General features: G+C 32.7%; 1 protein-coding gene across 6 annotated transcripts; it reads left to right on the top strand.

The window, feature by feature from the left end:
- Positions 1-10769: 10769 nt before the first annotated feature.
- Positions 10770-15727, top strand: LOC107906229 (vacuolar-processing enzyme-like). 6 transcript variants are annotated; one of them, XR_005921286.1, is made up of 10 exons: positions 10770-10997; positions 11189-11238; positions 11846-11894; positions 12173-12273; positions 12410-12586; positions 12737-12900; positions 13028-13056; positions 13207-13777; positions 15328-15457; positions 15558-15727. XR_005921286.1 is itself a non-coding variant. In XM_041106531.1 (6 exons), the coding sequence occupies exons 2-5, from the start codon at positions 11418-11420 to the stop codon at positions 12492-12494; spliced, it is 357 nt and encodes a 118-aa protein (XP_040962465.1). In that variant the 5' UTR covers positions 10805-11238; positions 11333-11417; the 3' UTR covers positions 12495-12586; positions 12737-13021. The 6 variants fall into 6 exon arrangements, 1 of the variants encoding a protein (XP_040962465.1); XR_005921287.1 differs by adding an exon at positions 11333-11539 and having other exon boundaries at positions 10807-10997; positions 13207-15457; XR_005921288.1 differs by having other exon boundaries at positions 10774-11238.
- The last annotated feature ends 1159 nt before the right edge of the window (positions 15728-16886 follow it).

Below are 16886 nucleotides of genomic sequence, written 5' to 3'. Positions count from 1 at the left end.
CAGGTTGTCATATAGTTACAATGAAGTAGGTGAGTACTCCGAGGATCGTACCCAAGGGAGGCAAGCACTAAATTAATCCTAACCTAAGCACAAATAGAGATAATGAGTATTTTAAATAAATTATTATTACGAATAAACATAAAGAATGATTTTTGGTATTTTATAAATAAATAATAAAATAATATAAAGGGAACGACTTTGGGAAATTTCATATGAAAATTAAATCAGATCTGAACATTAGTGATTAGCTCGCTTCGATAATCATAACTAATTGTTGCTTCGAGTTCCTTGTTCAATCAACTAGTTGTTACCCTAACAGGATCTCTCAATCTTACACTAAAATAATGAGTCGATAAGAACTACTTATCTCTCGACCTCACTGTCTAGATTGGTCCGGGGTTAAGGTGTTCAAGGATAGGCCATACCAATTTTGGGTTAATTCCCACATAGATGACTTCCTAGGGTCGTCAAGCATTGGGTTTAAGTTCTTCATTTCCCAAATAGTTGATCCACTAAGAAAACCCTACACAACAATCAATTAATCCTACCTCCACTTGCTAATCCCCCATAAGAGGCTTAGTTCTTCACGGATCTTTAAAAAATAGTAAACTCTGTGAAAGATAAACATTAATAACAAATCAAGAAACGAAGGTTTAAGAGAATCCTGAATTGTATTGATTAAAGCACGAAATCCATAAAGAGTTGATCAAGTTCAACAAATCAGATCTTCCGAAAAATGCAAATAGAAAAACTAAAAATAACCTAAGCCTAAGAAAAAGGAAAAACTGAACTAAAATTACAAAGAAAATTATAAAGCATCAAAGTTGTCCATAACAAGTGTTTAATGAGCATATTTATAGATTTAGGGTTGTCATCGTCCTCATCCCTAGGTCAGCTGATGCTCTCGTATTAAACATTTGATTGTGCAAAGCAAAATGCCCCTGGCTCGTAAGTATTTCTCATACAAGACCGATGTCGTGACACCCTAGTGCTTGTGTTGCACATTGTAGGCAATATGCTCGTACTCAGGGTAGCTTTAGAGGTGTGTCGTGACATTGAAGGCAGTCTTGGAATTCTTGTGCCCTTCTCCCTATGTTGCAACATCAAACTCCCTATGTTGCAACATGTTGACCAGTATTGGATTGATACACCCTTTAATGGTCTCCTGCACACTCACAAAGTATATTAGCTCACCCTTAGGCCTCATTCGACCCCTAAGGTAAATAAAAGACTCAAATTACACTTTTTATTGAATGTAAATGAAATTATAAAAACTCAACTAAAACATAATAAAAATGCTTGTATTCAAGCTCCTCAAATGGAAAACTAGTTTAATCTGCTACACCGAATTACGACAGATTAGTCTTTTACTATGTAAATGATCATCCCTAATGTGAATGCCAATTTTGTATTTGTGGGCTAATGTTATGTTTGTATGTTAAGGTTGGTAAATGGCCTAGTTTATGGCGGGTTTTTGTATTATGTTTAATGCCATTTGAATTCTTGATTTCAAGGTTTGCATAGGCCTTATGTGTTTGAACTTGCAAAATATGGTAACTTGGTATGTTAAAGTTTGAAATTGGCATAGTTATGTCAAGTTCATGAATATGTATCAAATGTCATTTGAATTTTTTGATCTTAAGAAGTCTAGTAAGCCTTATGTACACAAATTGCATGATATGTTGACTTGTTAAATTGGAATGAACATGTGTATGTTAAAATGTTTTTGGTAAGAAGTATTAAATTTTTCCCAAAGTGATTTTTTTCCAAAACAAAAGGTAATATCACGATAATAAGTTCCCAACATTGTGACTTAAATTGATAGTGAGTGGCATCATGACCTCGAGTTTTCTGTAGTCATAGTGACACTCATTGATTGATGAGGTCACGACGTAATAGCCATGGTGTCGCAACGTCAGGCTATGAGTTTTGAAAACTTTTCAATTAAGTCTTTGATCGACCTCAGGTTAGCAAAAGATCTTTCATAAGCTCGTATAAGACTTAAAAATGATTATACATCATATTGAGAATGTGTTTTGCACTTGTAAGCCTACTGGAATGGTTAAATAGCATTTAAATTAGTTGTAGTTGTTCCGGCAACAAATGTGACATCCTGCAGCTCGAGCTCGGTGATTAGGTCAGGCAAGGGGTCTTACAATGCTAGTCAAATTTGATAATTTTTTGAAATTTTATATATGTTTGATTTTTTTAGCATTTCAATTTTTTTTAAGTTTCAATAAATTATTCAAAATTTTAAATTTTGATTTTTTAAATATTTTGATGTATTTTTTTTAACTTTGAACTATTTTTATAGTTTTTTTAATTCGGGCTTAAATGTGCTGAAACATGTGATAAAAGCCAAATTGAGGTACCAATTTGGACAAAAAAATAGCTACCAATTATATATTGAAACCAAATTCAAGTGCTAAAAATATGTTTATTTTACTACTTTGCAAGCATGTTGAATTTTTTAAGGGTAAACCACCCCGTTACTCACTTTAAAATTAGGTTGTTCCTATTTTAGTCACTCCAAAAAAAAAATTGTTAGAGAAATTGATCAAACTAGTCACTCAATCATTAAATCCATCTCTTCTATATTTTAAATTTTTTAATTCTTCTTTTTTTTCCCTTATTCTGTTTTTTTCCTTATTTTTTTCTATCTCATGTCCTCTTCATCTTCTCCCTTCTAACCCAAAAACCTTAGCCGCCACCTCCCTTAAAGATTTTGTTGCTACTTCTGTCGAACCACCATGATGAGCTCAAAAGTAGAGAGGCATTTCAAAACCAGGCCATATCAATGGCAGGATTAGGAGATTGGAGCACTGAATTTATAAAGCTTAGGGAGGATCTCACAATTTTTAGGGATTTTTTGAAAAACAAATCTAATCCTATAGATTTGAAGATGAGTCTTTCAACTTCACTTTGGTGGTTTTGGATCGTCAGTTTGACATCAGATGATCACAGCAGCGACGGTAAGAAGCAACAACCATGGGTAAGGAGAAGAAAAGAGAAGGGGATAAGAGAAAATAGGGAGAAAGAAGTGTCCCTTGGCGTCATTCATTGACAAAACAACACTCACTAGCAGTGGTTTGACGAAATAAGCGGTGACATCTTTAAGGGAGGCAACGGGGGGTTTCTAGGTTAGAATGGAGAAGATGAAAAAAGAAGAAGAAAAATAAAAGAAATAAAAAAAGGAAATGAGAACATTTCTTTAAATTTAACCTTAGAGTAACCAGTTTGATCAATTTATTTAATGACAGTGAGTAAATGAAAAAAACTAAAATGATCAAAATAGAAATGTCGTAGTTTTAGAGTGACTAACAGGATAATTTACCCATTTAAAAAACTACTAACCAATTTAAATTATAATCCAAACACATTATAAAAATAATAATATTTACATACAACATATTTACACACAAGATAATTTGAGGTAAGAGTGAGAAGGAAAAATTGAATTGGATGAAATATAATTAAGTAATAGTGTGGTTGAGTCCTAATCGTACGGCTACGAATATACTCATTCTGATGCAATAAGTGTTTTAAAAACCTATTTATAGAGTTAGGGTTGTTGTCATCCTCAACCCTAGGTCAACTAACGTTCTCGTGTTTCATGACCATTGTGTGAACCAAAATGCCCCTGGCTCGTAAGTGATTAATGTACAAGATCGATATTGTGACATCGTAGTCCCTGTGTCGTGACATCGAATGTAGTATGCATGGTTCAGGAGTAGCTTCAATGGTGTGTCGTGACATCCCTCGGCTATGTCACAACACCCAAGGTAGTATAGTAATTCTGGTATTCAGGTCCTTATGTTGCGACATCGATCTCCCCGTGTTGCAACACAGTGACCAGCTTTGAGTTCCTATGCCTTTGAATGGTCTTTTATACACTTACTATGTACATTGGCTCACCTTTAGGTCTCATTCAGCCTCTAAGGTCAATAGAAGACTCAAAATACACTTTTTATTGGATTTAACTAAAATAAGAAAACATAACTAAAACATACTAAAATTGCTCGTATTCAAGCTCCTTAAGTACGAAAACTAGTTTAATTTGCTACACCAAATTACTTCAAATCAAACTCCTCCACACTTAATTCATTGCTTGTCCTCAAGCAAAGAAAAATAAAAACAAAAATATAAAGGACGAACCTTGAACAAATATAGTACAAAGATTGGTTTTGGAGTACATAACTAGGCATTTTCATGTTTACACATAATATTGGCATCATATATACATGACTTACCAGTTTCAATATGAAACACCTAAGTTCAGTATATTATAGAGTACACGTGCATCAACATTTCCAAATATATGCATCCATCAATGAATTATATAAGTCTGCATTTCCTTATTTCTTCAAGTAACCTTTTACCTCTACTTTAACTCAAACGTATCACTAAGCCTTATTTGTTCAAGTATACTCACAGATTTGCATTTCCTTAGTAGATGGAGTCATGAAATGTACCTTATTGGGAGGGAGCTCATTAGCATAAATAGGGGTTTCAGGCTCATCTGTTGGGAGGCAATTTACTAGTAGAAAACCAGAGTTCCAGACTTGTCGTTTTGGTAGGCATCCCTCATATACTTAACTTAACCTGAGTGTCCTTTTAACTTAACCTAAGTCTTCATGGGAACTTAGTAATCATCACATCAAGACTGAGTGGCTTATCAAAATCTGCCACGTCTAAGAAACTTACCTGATACTCCTTCAACCTTTGACTCTTCTAGTTCATGTTTGGTTAATTCCCAACCAGTTTCCTTTACAAATCAACTAGTATGGGACCTCATTGGTCACTAGAGATATTATGCCTTCTAGCATGGCCTTATACCTCACAACCATCCTTTTTGTAACCATCACTTTAGTTTCACTTATCATCCTAATCTGACTAGGAATCTTGGTCTACTTATTTCCATATTAGAGTCTGCCCATTGTATACGTCAAAAATGCATTTGGGCGACTACTACTACTTAGTCAAATATTACTCCATATGATTCCTTAACTGTTCATATTACAATGGGCTGTATAAATAGAACATTCTTTGTTTGTATATTCTATACGCCAAGATGGGCCTTTTTGGGCAAACACTTCTTCGCCTATCATTTTCTGTATAACTATACGCCTAATTTAGAGACTTGTACACTCTTATCATTATTCTTTGAATCATCGTACTTAACTTAGCCATAAGTTTTCTTCCACTAGAATAATCCAGACTAAGGCGTCACAAGCGCGCTCAAAATGCAACTTATACTTAATCCAATCCTAACGTTAGACACTTAAAACTATCCTCTTAAGCCTTATTACTATGAACAATATTTCAAACTTTCAAGACTTCGCCCAAGGGCGTACTCATGAACATCATTTTCTTAAATGAATCCATCACTTTAGTTATTCAGAACTCATTCTAAAATTCTTACTTCTAAAATAACACTCGAATACTAGGGCTTTGTCAGGTGAGATGTTACAGGATATACCATAATCCATGTAGTGGGATATGATTGATCAAGATAGGATTTATCCCTTCTACATAATGGGAGTAATATCTTGGGACACTTGATGGTGTGAGACTAGAAATGCACGAGCATGCTCAGATAAATTGATATGAGATATCACACTTTTTTTATTGTATTCTACTCAAAACATCAAGAAATATGAGATTGGACTATACAAGTGTGACTATACCATGACTTGTGTCCAATCTAGATATAAAAGATAAAATGATATGATAAATGAAAAGTTTATTAGAGAAAAGTTTTTTCGAATAAGAACTTCTTGTAACTTGGGTAGCATGATGCATTGCTAGATGCCACTCATTGCTTGTAACATTAGAAATGTTTTAGAATTACAACTAACGTTACAAAAATTTGCAAGGTCACACCCTATGGTTAAAGTGAGTTGGTTAAAGCGAACAAACTTCACGCAAAAATGTTGGGCATTTACCCTCATACATATATCTCCGGCAAATAGTATTGCCTGGCAGACAGTATCACCATTCGATTTTGAATTCCAAATCCTAATTCCTTTTGATTTCGATCAAATGCTCAATTTTTAGTCGTCCAAGGTAATGATTCAACTCCTAAATAGTTTTAAATGTTATTTAGTCTTTAAAACTAAATTTTTAACCATTAAATCGCATGTTTTAAATAAAAGTAAAAAATTGGCTCATTAATGGTGGATTTCGAGATTTTGGGTAAAAATATGGTTTCAAAGTGTTTTTGAATTAGTTTTGATGTAATTAGAAGATTTATAAACTTACTTTGAAGTTTTGTTAAAGAATTCTTAAGTTTTAATGAATTTTCAAAAAATAGCCAAAAACATATCGAAAAAGTCGATACGATGAATTGAGTAGTTTTGCATAGTTTAAAGGTTGGAAATTAGTCATTGATGAATAATTAGATGAATGAAACTCGTTTTAGGTGAAAATATTAACTGTAGATCGAGATATGTGGATTTTAAGTTGGTTATGTTAAAGGGTTCGACTACATGAGAACATAGCTTAGGCTTATGTTTTTGATTGACTGTGGTAAGTCCTTAGCTAAGTTTTGAATGTATTGTTGTGTGATTTATTTTGTTGAAGTGTTGGAATCGATAGTACCTTCTACGAGTAGAGATAAAGGAAAGGAAAAGCTAGTTTGAGCTTTCAGATTTTCGGTGAATGCATAATTGGTGAGTGTTTGGAATAATTGCTTGTGGACATGATTCAATATGATATTTGGGAATTTAGTAGTAGCCTAAACCACCTACTCCAAATTTCGAGTGTAAGATTTCTCATACCTATGCTATCTTATGAACTATGTGTTTATGTGTTTGTGAATATGTGAATTGAGATGATATGCTATAACATATGATATGTGGTATAATAACTATTGTGAAAGTGAAAATTTAATGTCCTAAAGGACTCCCGATTCTGAGGAATACTCAACCTCTTTCGAGGTGTCGTCCTAAAGAACCTAAATACTGTAGGGCCCAAATTTTGCCCGGCCCCTAAACTAATTATAAAAACAAAATTAAATGTCCAAACAAACAGTCCATGTGGCCCAGTTACAAAATAAACTAAATATCTAAAATAAAAAATAGCCCAATATCAAACCCAAATCACTAACCCAAAAGACCCAACTAAAACCCAAACCCACTAATCTATAACCCAATATCCAGAAAGCCCAATCAGCCCAAATCCCAACCCGAGAGCAGAAACACCTAGGGTTTCTAGAACCCTTCAGCGCCGTAGCCAAGCCCGCACGTACGCCACTGCCACCTTGACCCAGGCTCACGTGAGCCTCCACATCACTGCACCTGACACTGTACTCATACCTGCACTCGCAACAAATGCCTGCAAAAACAAGCAGAGATAGAACGCAAAAGAAAAAGGAGAATGGCAGAAAAATAGGAAAAAAAATGATGTATTTTTTTATTTTATTTTCGATTCAGCTATAAAGCCATTTTGAGAATCAACACACAAAAGGGGGAGATTGTAAAAAGAAAAAAACAAACTCAGAAAAAATATCAATACAACAAAGGTTTTTTTCTCTCTTGGCGATTCTGTTTTTTTTTTTATTTTCTTCTTTCTTTCTTTCTTTCTTTCTTTCGTTCTTTGTTTGGTTATTAATACATACATAAGCATATAAAATAAAAAGAAACGGGGGAAGAGAACTTACCTTCCAGTTTGAGGCCGCCGGACCTCGCTCGCTTCGTTGAAATCGAAGTTGGAGAGAGGGCGAATCGGCGTTGCGACGGAGAGAAGGGCCTAGGGTTCCTTTATTTTTTTATTTTTGTTTTTAAGGCTGCTGAGAATGTTTAGGAGGCTACCGATTTAGGGTATTTTGTTTAGCCTTCATAACGCAAAAAAAAAATGGCGCCGATGAAGCCTTCTTCTCCTCCGGGCTAATCGGAGTTGAACAGGCGAAGGCGAGGGGGCTCTCGAGCGGCCTGTTGCTGGAACAGCGCAGAGAGTTTTTGTTTTAATTTTTTAGTGGAAAAGTTATAGTTATTAGGGTTCTGTTAGCTTTTAATCACGAGGATAAAACGTCGTCGTTTAAGCCAATATGATGGCTTCGAAACGGCGTTGTTTGGAGGTTTAGATCCGCGTGGTGACCTGACCCGAGGGCAGGATCCGCGCGTTTTGGTTTTTTGGTCTATTTGTGCAGTGAGCCCCTCTGTGTTTTGGATTGTTGCAATTTGATTTCCGTCAATTTTTTTAATTTGCACCGCATATTTGAGTCGGATTTTCACTTGGACACAAGTTTAAACGGCGTCGTTTTCCACGAGTGATTTTGAGCATTCAGATTTTTGCGTCTAATTCTGTTTTAGTCCCTTAGTTTTAAACCGATGGCCAATTTAGTCCTTTCAAACATTTTAATTTTAATTTAGTCATTTTTTTAGTTGTTTTTACCTTTTTTTTATATATTCTCTTTAATTTTATGATTTCTATTGCTGTTATTTTTACCTTTTATTTTTATTTTTGATCAAACCTTTTTATTCAATTTATTTTTTTATACATATATTATTACTTTTCGTGATTTTAAATCTTTTATTATACATTGATCTTTAATTTTGTTTATATGTTTTATTTGTATTATAAATTTGTCATACTATTATTTTAGAATTATTTATAATACATTAAATTTAAATTTGTTATATATTATTACCCTTTCACTACACCAAAACAGGCTTTTAGCGGCATTTTTAGCGGCATTTGGACAAAAAACGCCACTAAAAATCGAGCATTAGCGGCGCTTTTATAAAAACGCCGCTAAAGGTAGAGCATTAGTGGGGCTTTTTGGAAAACACCGCTAAAAATAAGCATTAGCGGCGTTTTCTGAAAAGCGCCGCAAAAAGCCTAAGCCCAACGCCACCGTTTTCTGAGTTTTTGGGGCCTTTAGCGGCGTTATTGAAGAAGCGCCGCTAATGCTCGGGCCTTTAGCAGCGTTTTTTAAAAAGCGCCGCTAATGCTCTGGGCTTTAGCAGCGTTTTTGATGTAGCGCCGCTAATGCTCTGGCCTTCAGAGGCGTTTTTGAAGAAGCGCCGCTAATGCTCTGGCCTTTAGCGGCATTGATAAAGCGTCGCTAATGCTCTGACCTTTAGCGGCGTTTTAAAAAAACGCCGCTAATAATAATAAAATCTAAAACCATTTCAATTATCTCATTCTTTGATATATTCTCAAGTAATGTTTCAATTATATATTTTTATTATAAGTTGAAAAAATTGATATTTCGTTGTATTTATTATATATTAGTCAAATTTACATTTAAATGATAACAAATAATATGTTTAATACAAAATGTTTTTATTAAAGAGAAGTCCTAACTCCTAACTATTTATTATTATTTTTCAATCACAGTTTATTTAAACTACTTTACTAGAAAAATATATTAAATTATGAGTAAAATAAAATATCATAAAACTTAAATTGATAGTTCGATTAAATAAATCAAATAAAGTAATATAAAACACCAAATATGGTGATAAATAATATTATATATTGATAATTTTATTACCAAAAATAATTTTATATTTAGTTAATCAAACATGAACACAACAATGACCTAATAGTACCTACTCAAGAGTAAGAACTGAAAATGAATGAAAAGGGACAAATGAAATTAGAGTATTAATTTTAAGTATTAATTTCAAATATAATTGTAAAAGATACGATAGTATTAATTTTAAAATATTTAATTTAATTATCATTATAGTTTAGGGTTTAATATATATGGTTTAGAGTATATATATGGTTAATTTAGGATTTAGGGTCAGTTTAAAAGTTACAATTTTAAGGCTTATAGATTATGAAATTAGGGATTATGGATTAGGGATTCTAATTTAAGGGTTGTGATTTAAGGTTTATGTGTTAGGGGCTAGGGGTTAAGGGTTAGGGGTTAGAGGTTAGATGTTAATATCAGTTATGGATTTAGGGTTTATGGATTTAAGGGTTAAATTTAGATTAATTAGTGTGTTTTAATTTATATATTAAATAATGTTTAGGGGTTAGGGATTCTGGGTTGGGTTAGGGTTTAGGGATTAGGGATTCAAGGTCGGGTTAGGGTTTAGAATTTAGATTAATTAGTGTTTTTAATTTGTATATTAAATAAGGTTTAGGGGTTAATGGTTAGGGGTTTGGGGTTAAGAGCTAGTGATTTAGGGTTTAGAGATTCAGGGTCGGGTTAGGGTTTAAGGTTTAGATTAATTAGTATTTTTTAATTTATATACTAAAAAAGTTCTTATATAATTGTAAAAGAGATAATAATAAATTGTAAAGATTATTAATTTAAAATTGATATGCAATATACAATAATTGAATATAAAAAATATAAAATATACGAGCTTTGGTGGCGTTTATAGCAAAAACGCCGCTAATATGTATTAGAATTTTTCAAAACGGTGTCGTTTCATTACAAGAATTTAATTTATTAGTGGCGTTTCTTCTGTAAACTCCGAAAAAGGTAATTACAGCCATTTTATTATTTTTTTCTTATTAAAATATATGATATTTATTTTAAAAGTACTTAATTTTTTAAAAAAAAATTCAAATTATAAAAAATAATAATAAATGAAATAAAAAATTCAATTTAACTAATAATTTTTAACAGACAAAATAAAAGATTTTTAGCAAAAAGTAAGCAATAGCTGTATTTTTATAAAAAATACCACAAAAAATAATTTTACTTTAAAAAGATAGCTCCCTTTTAACATAATAAAATAGTGTCGTTTTATTCTAAATAAAATAATTGTTGCGGCGTTTTTTATGCCACAATCGATAAGCAATAAGGGCGTTTTCATAAATAAACGCCACAAAAAAATTTCCTTTTAAAAAAATTTCCCTCCCCTCTCCCCCGAAATCCCCAGCTTTCCCCCTTAAAATTCCTTATTTCCCACATCCAAGAAAGAAACCCAGAAGCTTATTCAACTCTAGCGAAAATCAAAATCAAAGAACCCAGAACCAAGAAACCAAGGAAACGATTGGAAAAAGAGAAAAAAGGGATTGGAAATTGAAAGGTACCGAGTGGAAGGGTTTTCAATAGGAGGGCATGAAACTTGCATTATTTTTCCCACTCTTAACCTAGCATTTGATATCGGTCGATGCCTACAATGTGCCCTTTCTCAAGATTTTCTTTTTATTTACTCAATCCAACTCCATTAATTCCTTTACCTTCTTTCAATCTTAACCTAAATTTTCTTTAATTTAGGGAAAACAATTATTTTTTATGGCCGATCATCAATCCCGCTTATTTTGCAGGTAATATTCCAATCTTATTCTTTCTGAAAAAAGAAAAAAAGTCAACTTTTTTTCCATGTTGCTTTTTAATTTGAGTTTGGTTTTATGGTTAAAGTGAAAAGGAAAGGAAGATTTAGTTTTCAAGGAAAAAAGTGTGGATTCGGTGCAGTTCAGTAGACTGTGATCGGATCCACCGCAGAATGAAACCTATTGTCCTGGAGAGTAGATGGGGAACCTATTGTCCTGGAGAGTATCCAAGTCCTCCCCCAGAGTATGAAACCTGCTTGGGAGACTTGTACAGTGTTGCTTGGATGGAGGACATGTACATATAATTTTTTATTTACCCTTCGGTTCATTGAATCTGCGAGGTTTTTGAAGTTGAAGCCTTATTGCCTATATCTGTTTTCGATAGATTTCAGTTTAGCATTTTCAGTTTATTTCATGTCTCTAAGAATTTGGTAAACAAATACAAAAATCAGAGGCAAAGTAGGTGGATATATTCTGATTCTTTTGATATCACCTAGATTAAACTAGGATATATTTTAATACTAAGGAATCAGCTTTTTTCTTAATAGTTGAGTTACATCTCTCGGTATGTATTTTTAATGTTCTGTATCTTGTTGAGCAGTGACATACATAATCTGCGGAAGGAGACGTTGCACCAGCAATATGAACTTGTATGGCTTTTTTAAACCTATGCTTTGCATGAGCTGTTTCCTTTCCTTAAAAAGAGAAAAAAAATGGCGACTTCGATGTCATCTTCCTATAGTAGTTATTTATTACTGCTATATAGATATAAATAAATATGAAACTATATACTGAAAATGAGAGGTCGGTCTAAGTTCCTTTGACATTGAATTCAAGTGCCAATGAGTCTTATTCAGTATTATGCTAAAATCCAAATGGTTACCCGGTTGAGTTATATGGTGAAATTTCACTGTGCTGGTCTTTACAGGTAAAAAGGAGGACTTCAAATTCGCCGATGGGAACTCATTGTTGCCACCCACCAAAGCTGTTAATCAGCGCTATGCTGATCTTGTCCATTTCTGGGATAAGGTTTGTATCCTATGTCTCTTGCATCAGATATTATTGTGAATGAGTGTAAGATATGAACCTTTGTTCCATACGTTGAAAGCTGAACTGCTAGTTTAGAGCTCATCCCACTCAAGTTATTTTCGAACCTATTGTGCAGTATCGCAAGGCACCTGATGTCTTGGTTAGGAAGGTTGAAGCTCAAAAGCAGGTTATGGAAGCCATGTCCCATAGAATGCATGTAGACAACAGTATACAACTCATTGGAAAGCTGTTATTCGAAGTCAAAAGAGGCCCAGAAGCATGAGGCAGGGTTTGCTGTCGAGTGGTCTATTAGGTAGTTAATATTAAGTAATAGATTCTCTAATGTGTGTTTTTGCTGATACGTTTTATGGTATAACTATTTTTAAGGAGGTATTTATTAGGCATGTCTTCTTTTTGAGATGAGATTAAGTGCTGGCTTTTACTTTAATGTATGTGTATATAGGTATAAAGATGAACCAAGTAATATGAAGTACATAAAGATTGCAGCTACCTTGCCTGATAAAACTGTACGTAAAGATTTCTCATCTTAATTTGATGAGAAATGTTCAAAACCATATTGTGATTGATCAAAATTATTGCCCTCACAGCGAAAATTGTCCGGGTCAGGTATAACAAAATTACCATTACTACTACTTTCAAATAATTATCTACTATCACTGGATTGTTTTCTTTTTTTGTTTTTTGCTTAATTTCTTTACTTTCTTTATTGTTTTTTTTCATTTGATAATTATAGGTTTCAGGAATAAAGATTAAAGATATCAGGTATGAGAATATATAATTAAATATATATTAATTATGCACAAATTGAGTTTAACAGTACGCTTCTTTCCCTACCACACTATCAAAATTATAACATAACCTATCTAGCATGTGATGAATCTAATTGCATTACTCCTCCATGACCTACTGCAGCATTCTTAATTCCTTACATGGCAATCCGGCTGAACGAAGCTGATGCAGATAGCCGTCCTAGCAAGCTCTCTCGTCTAGGCTCCGTAATGACAAATGGTGCAGCCGTAGTGGGATTAATTGGTGGGGCTGTATGTGTGTTTTCTGCAATATGGGTTCTTTATGGTCGAATGGACGGTGAGTTTGTAAACATAACAGACAGTTGGCAGTTCTTGGTAAGTTAGTTAGGTTCAGAAAGACTGGCTTATGCCTTCATTTGGGACATATGTTTATACACAGTCTTCCAGCCTTGGTTTATTGGTGAGAACCTACAAAATGTTGAGAAAAGCAAAGTTGGTGTAGTGAGTTATCTTAGATTTATCCCTGTGGTTGGCTTAGTTGCCTATCTTCTCTTTTTAAATCTTGAGGAGGACCAATAGTTTGTCTGCTGCAGTAATTTGTAGCTCTATTTGTTATAAAAAGAACAAACGAAATTGTCCCGGTTTTTGCTTTTGCTGAATTAAACTCAGATGAAGTTCAAAGAGCAGCTGAAGCTTTTGGCATCTGTTTCTTGTGCATATTTCTGGAGAAAAAGGTAAGTACCGCAATTGCAAAGACTTCTTTTTTTCATTCCTGAATTTTAACTAGCAACCAACCACTGAAGAGTTTACAAATCCAGGCTAGATCAAAATAAATATGGATAGAGTACATAATTTCATCGCATTTGCGCATAATGAGACCTAAATCTAGGCAACTCTCCTAAAAACTTCATTGACAGAATGGTTTTTTACCATAATACATTAATAGTCAGGTGAAAATGAGTTGGACCATTTTTATAAAAATGTTTTTATAAAACTGTACGTGATGTTGCATTGAGGTGTTGGTGGATGCAAGTAAGCTCATTACTTCTTTAATGATGCATTTCTTCCATTATTTGTTCTATTTTTTATTTTCTTGTATCACGTGATTTACTGTGTATGAAAAATTGATCCGCAAATTGTTAGTTTTGATATACTGGTGTAAATGTTCAATTATTAGTTTTGGCATTGACTGCAGCAAGTGTGACTCAATTGATCTGTTAATGTGATTTTGTTCTTTTTAATTCTTAGACATCATATTTGTGCATTTAAAATCATCTATGAGAATCTCTTTGTCCATAGAATGTTCTGTCTGTACTGCTCCCTGGGCCCTAAGAGTATTGTCTTAACTATGAGAATCTCTTTTCTTGTTCCTCTACTTTCTTCTCATCATAGTTTCGGCAATAACTTGTATTAATACAAGTAAAGAAGTTAATACAAAATATTAGTCAATTATCTTATTTCAGATTAATACCTTTTAAAACAAGTTCTATCTTTTTAACATAGAAAACTAAATTAATGCTTGATTTTTAGGTTATAATGTATGGATGTATGGGTCTCAGTTATCATTAAAAAATAATAATATTATACATCATCATTATTAAATAAAATAAAATTTATCAATAATTTTATTTAATATAACTAAATATAATTATTACAAATAAATACTAATATTAGAAACTTTAAATTATTGTCTATTGGTTGAGTGTTCACTTTTTTCTTGAGACCAAATCATTATATAGTTATGTCTGCAGGAGAATATAATTTCTAGAAACATGCCCTTCAGCTATATTTGATGTTATACTTTTTGTGCAAACATTTTCCCTGATTGTTTTGTAAATAAAATGAAAACTTAAACTCTTCTATGTTTGTGATTTTTTGTGCAGACAAAATTTCCTGGATTGTTTGTACAGGAAATGAGAACTTGAACTCTTATTCTTTTCCTGCTTTGGCTTTATGCTCATTTTTCCAGTAGACTTGATGCAAATATGGCCATGAGAATTTAGGCTCTTATTGGTTGTCACTTTTACTCCTTCGTTTCTCTAGTTGATTTTTGCTTCCTAAAAGGTTGCTAAAAAATAAATCTAAAAGAGAGAAGCAAAGTCGTAATTGATTGAGAACTTATAAATGACTAGAATACTATAAAATTTCTAGTATGACTGTTCACGACCAGCTTGTTGTGAAAGCATTTGTTTGTTATTTCCCCGTTCATTTTTATTCTATAGTTAAGTTGCTAATTTTATTTTCTTATCAACCTGTGTATCTAAATGATGTTTTATGAATACAGCCATGCTTCCAATAATGTGTTAGATGGGCTGAACATGTTTGATGGAACTGATGCTTATTACTTCCACACGGGGTCAAGGGGTCAGCACTCGGTGTGGGATTCTCGCCTTTTTAATTATGGAAGCTGGGAAGTATGTACTTCTACCTAAACATTTCTTAATGAATAGCTTGTTTAAGATTTTGGCTTCCTCCCTTCCAGTTGTAAATATTATTTCTTAATTGTTGCTTTAGGTACTGAGGTATCTTCTTTCAAATGCAAGATTGTGGCTGGAGGAGTACAAGTTTGATGGCTACAGATTTGATGGTGTATTATATCTTTGATTTCCTTGATTAAGTAAATGTATTATATCTTTTATTACCAAGATTTACTTGATTAAGAAAATGCATTGTATGTTTTATTACCTTGCATATGTATATTATTTATTTTAGTTTTGATTCTAAATTTTTATTTTTACTTAAGAGTTCTAACTTTTAAATTTTAATTATGTTATTAATTTATTATTTTAAATTTTAAATTTAAATTAATTATTTTTTATATTTAATTTTAAAGTTAAAATTTTCATAGAAAATTTAATTTAAATAATATTTATCATAGAAATAAATATTATTTAAAAAAATTTTAAAGATATGTTATTAGCGGCGTTTGTGTGAAAAGCGCCGTTAAAGGTCTTGATCTATAGCGACGTTTGTGAGAAAAGTGTCGCTAAAGGTCTTGAGCTATAGCGACGTTTGTTGGAAAAGCGCCGCTAAAGATCTTGAGCTATAGAGGCATTCGTTGGAAAAGTGCCGCTAAAGGTCTTGATCTATAGCGGCGTTTGTGAGAAAAGCGCCGCTAAAGGTCTTAATTTACAGCGGCGTTTGTGTAAAAACTGCTGCTAAAGGTCTTTAGCTATAGCGGCATTTGTGTAAAAAGCGCCGCTAAAGATCTTGATCTATAGCAGTGTTTGTGGAAAAAGCGCCGCTAAAGGTTATTATCTTTAGCGGCGTTTGTGGAAAAAAACGGCGCTAAAGTTAGCGACGTAGTCATTAGCGGCGTTTTTGGCGGCGTTTCTTAAAGCGCCGCTAAAGGCCTAAAAAAGCACCGCTAAAAGCTTATTTTGGTGTAATGTGTGTTTAAAATATATTTAATATCATAAGTTCATTTCGTATTATGATTTTAAATTCATCATGTATCATTACTTAAAGTTATCACAATTTTACATTTTTATGAAAACTTGACATAATTTTTATATTTATTGACGATTTTATCTTATAATATATTTTAAAATTGACTTATATATTTTAAATTTTAAAACAAGCTATGCAATAATATTCTTATATAGTACTATTACGTATATATGTATGTACAATTTATATTAAATTACCTCTTTGTATACATAGGATATATTGATTATTTTTTATGTATCTCATTAAGATTTGATAATCGGTTTATTTAGTTTCTGAATATTGGTATTGATATTTGCATATTGTTATTAAGATCATTGCTGCTATTCTTGTTTGAATTTATCTATTGCTTGTTTATTATTCATTGGGGTATGTTTAGATTATAAGTTATCCTTT

The sequence above is a fragment of the Gossypium hirsutum genome, chromosome D11 (assembly GCF_007990345.1).
Source record: "Gossypium hirsutum isolate 1008001.06 chromosome D11, Gossypium_hirsutum_v2.1, whole genome shotgun sequence".
Taxonomy (NCBI): Eukaryota; Viridiplantae; Streptophyta; class Magnoliopsida; order Malvales; family Malvaceae; genus Gossypium; species Gossypium hirsutum.
Note: the sequence above shows the minus strand (reverse complement) of the source record. Positions and strands in the feature narration are given on the sequence as shown.

Excerpts from the sequence above, each read along its gene's own strand:
- LOC107906229 (XM_041106531.1), top strand. The coding sequence starts at position 11,418 with ATGAAACCTATTGTCCTGGAGAGTAGATGGGGAACCTATTGTCCTGGA. Across the intron at positions 11,540-11,845 it reads GTTGCTTGGATGGAGGACAT|TGACATACATAATCTGCGGA; the intron begins GTACATATAATT and ends CTTGTTGAGCAG. Across the intron at positions 11,895-12,172 it reads TGCACCAGCAATATGAACTT|GTAAAAAGGAGGACTTCAAA; the intron begins GTATGGCTTTTT and ends TGGTCTTTACAG.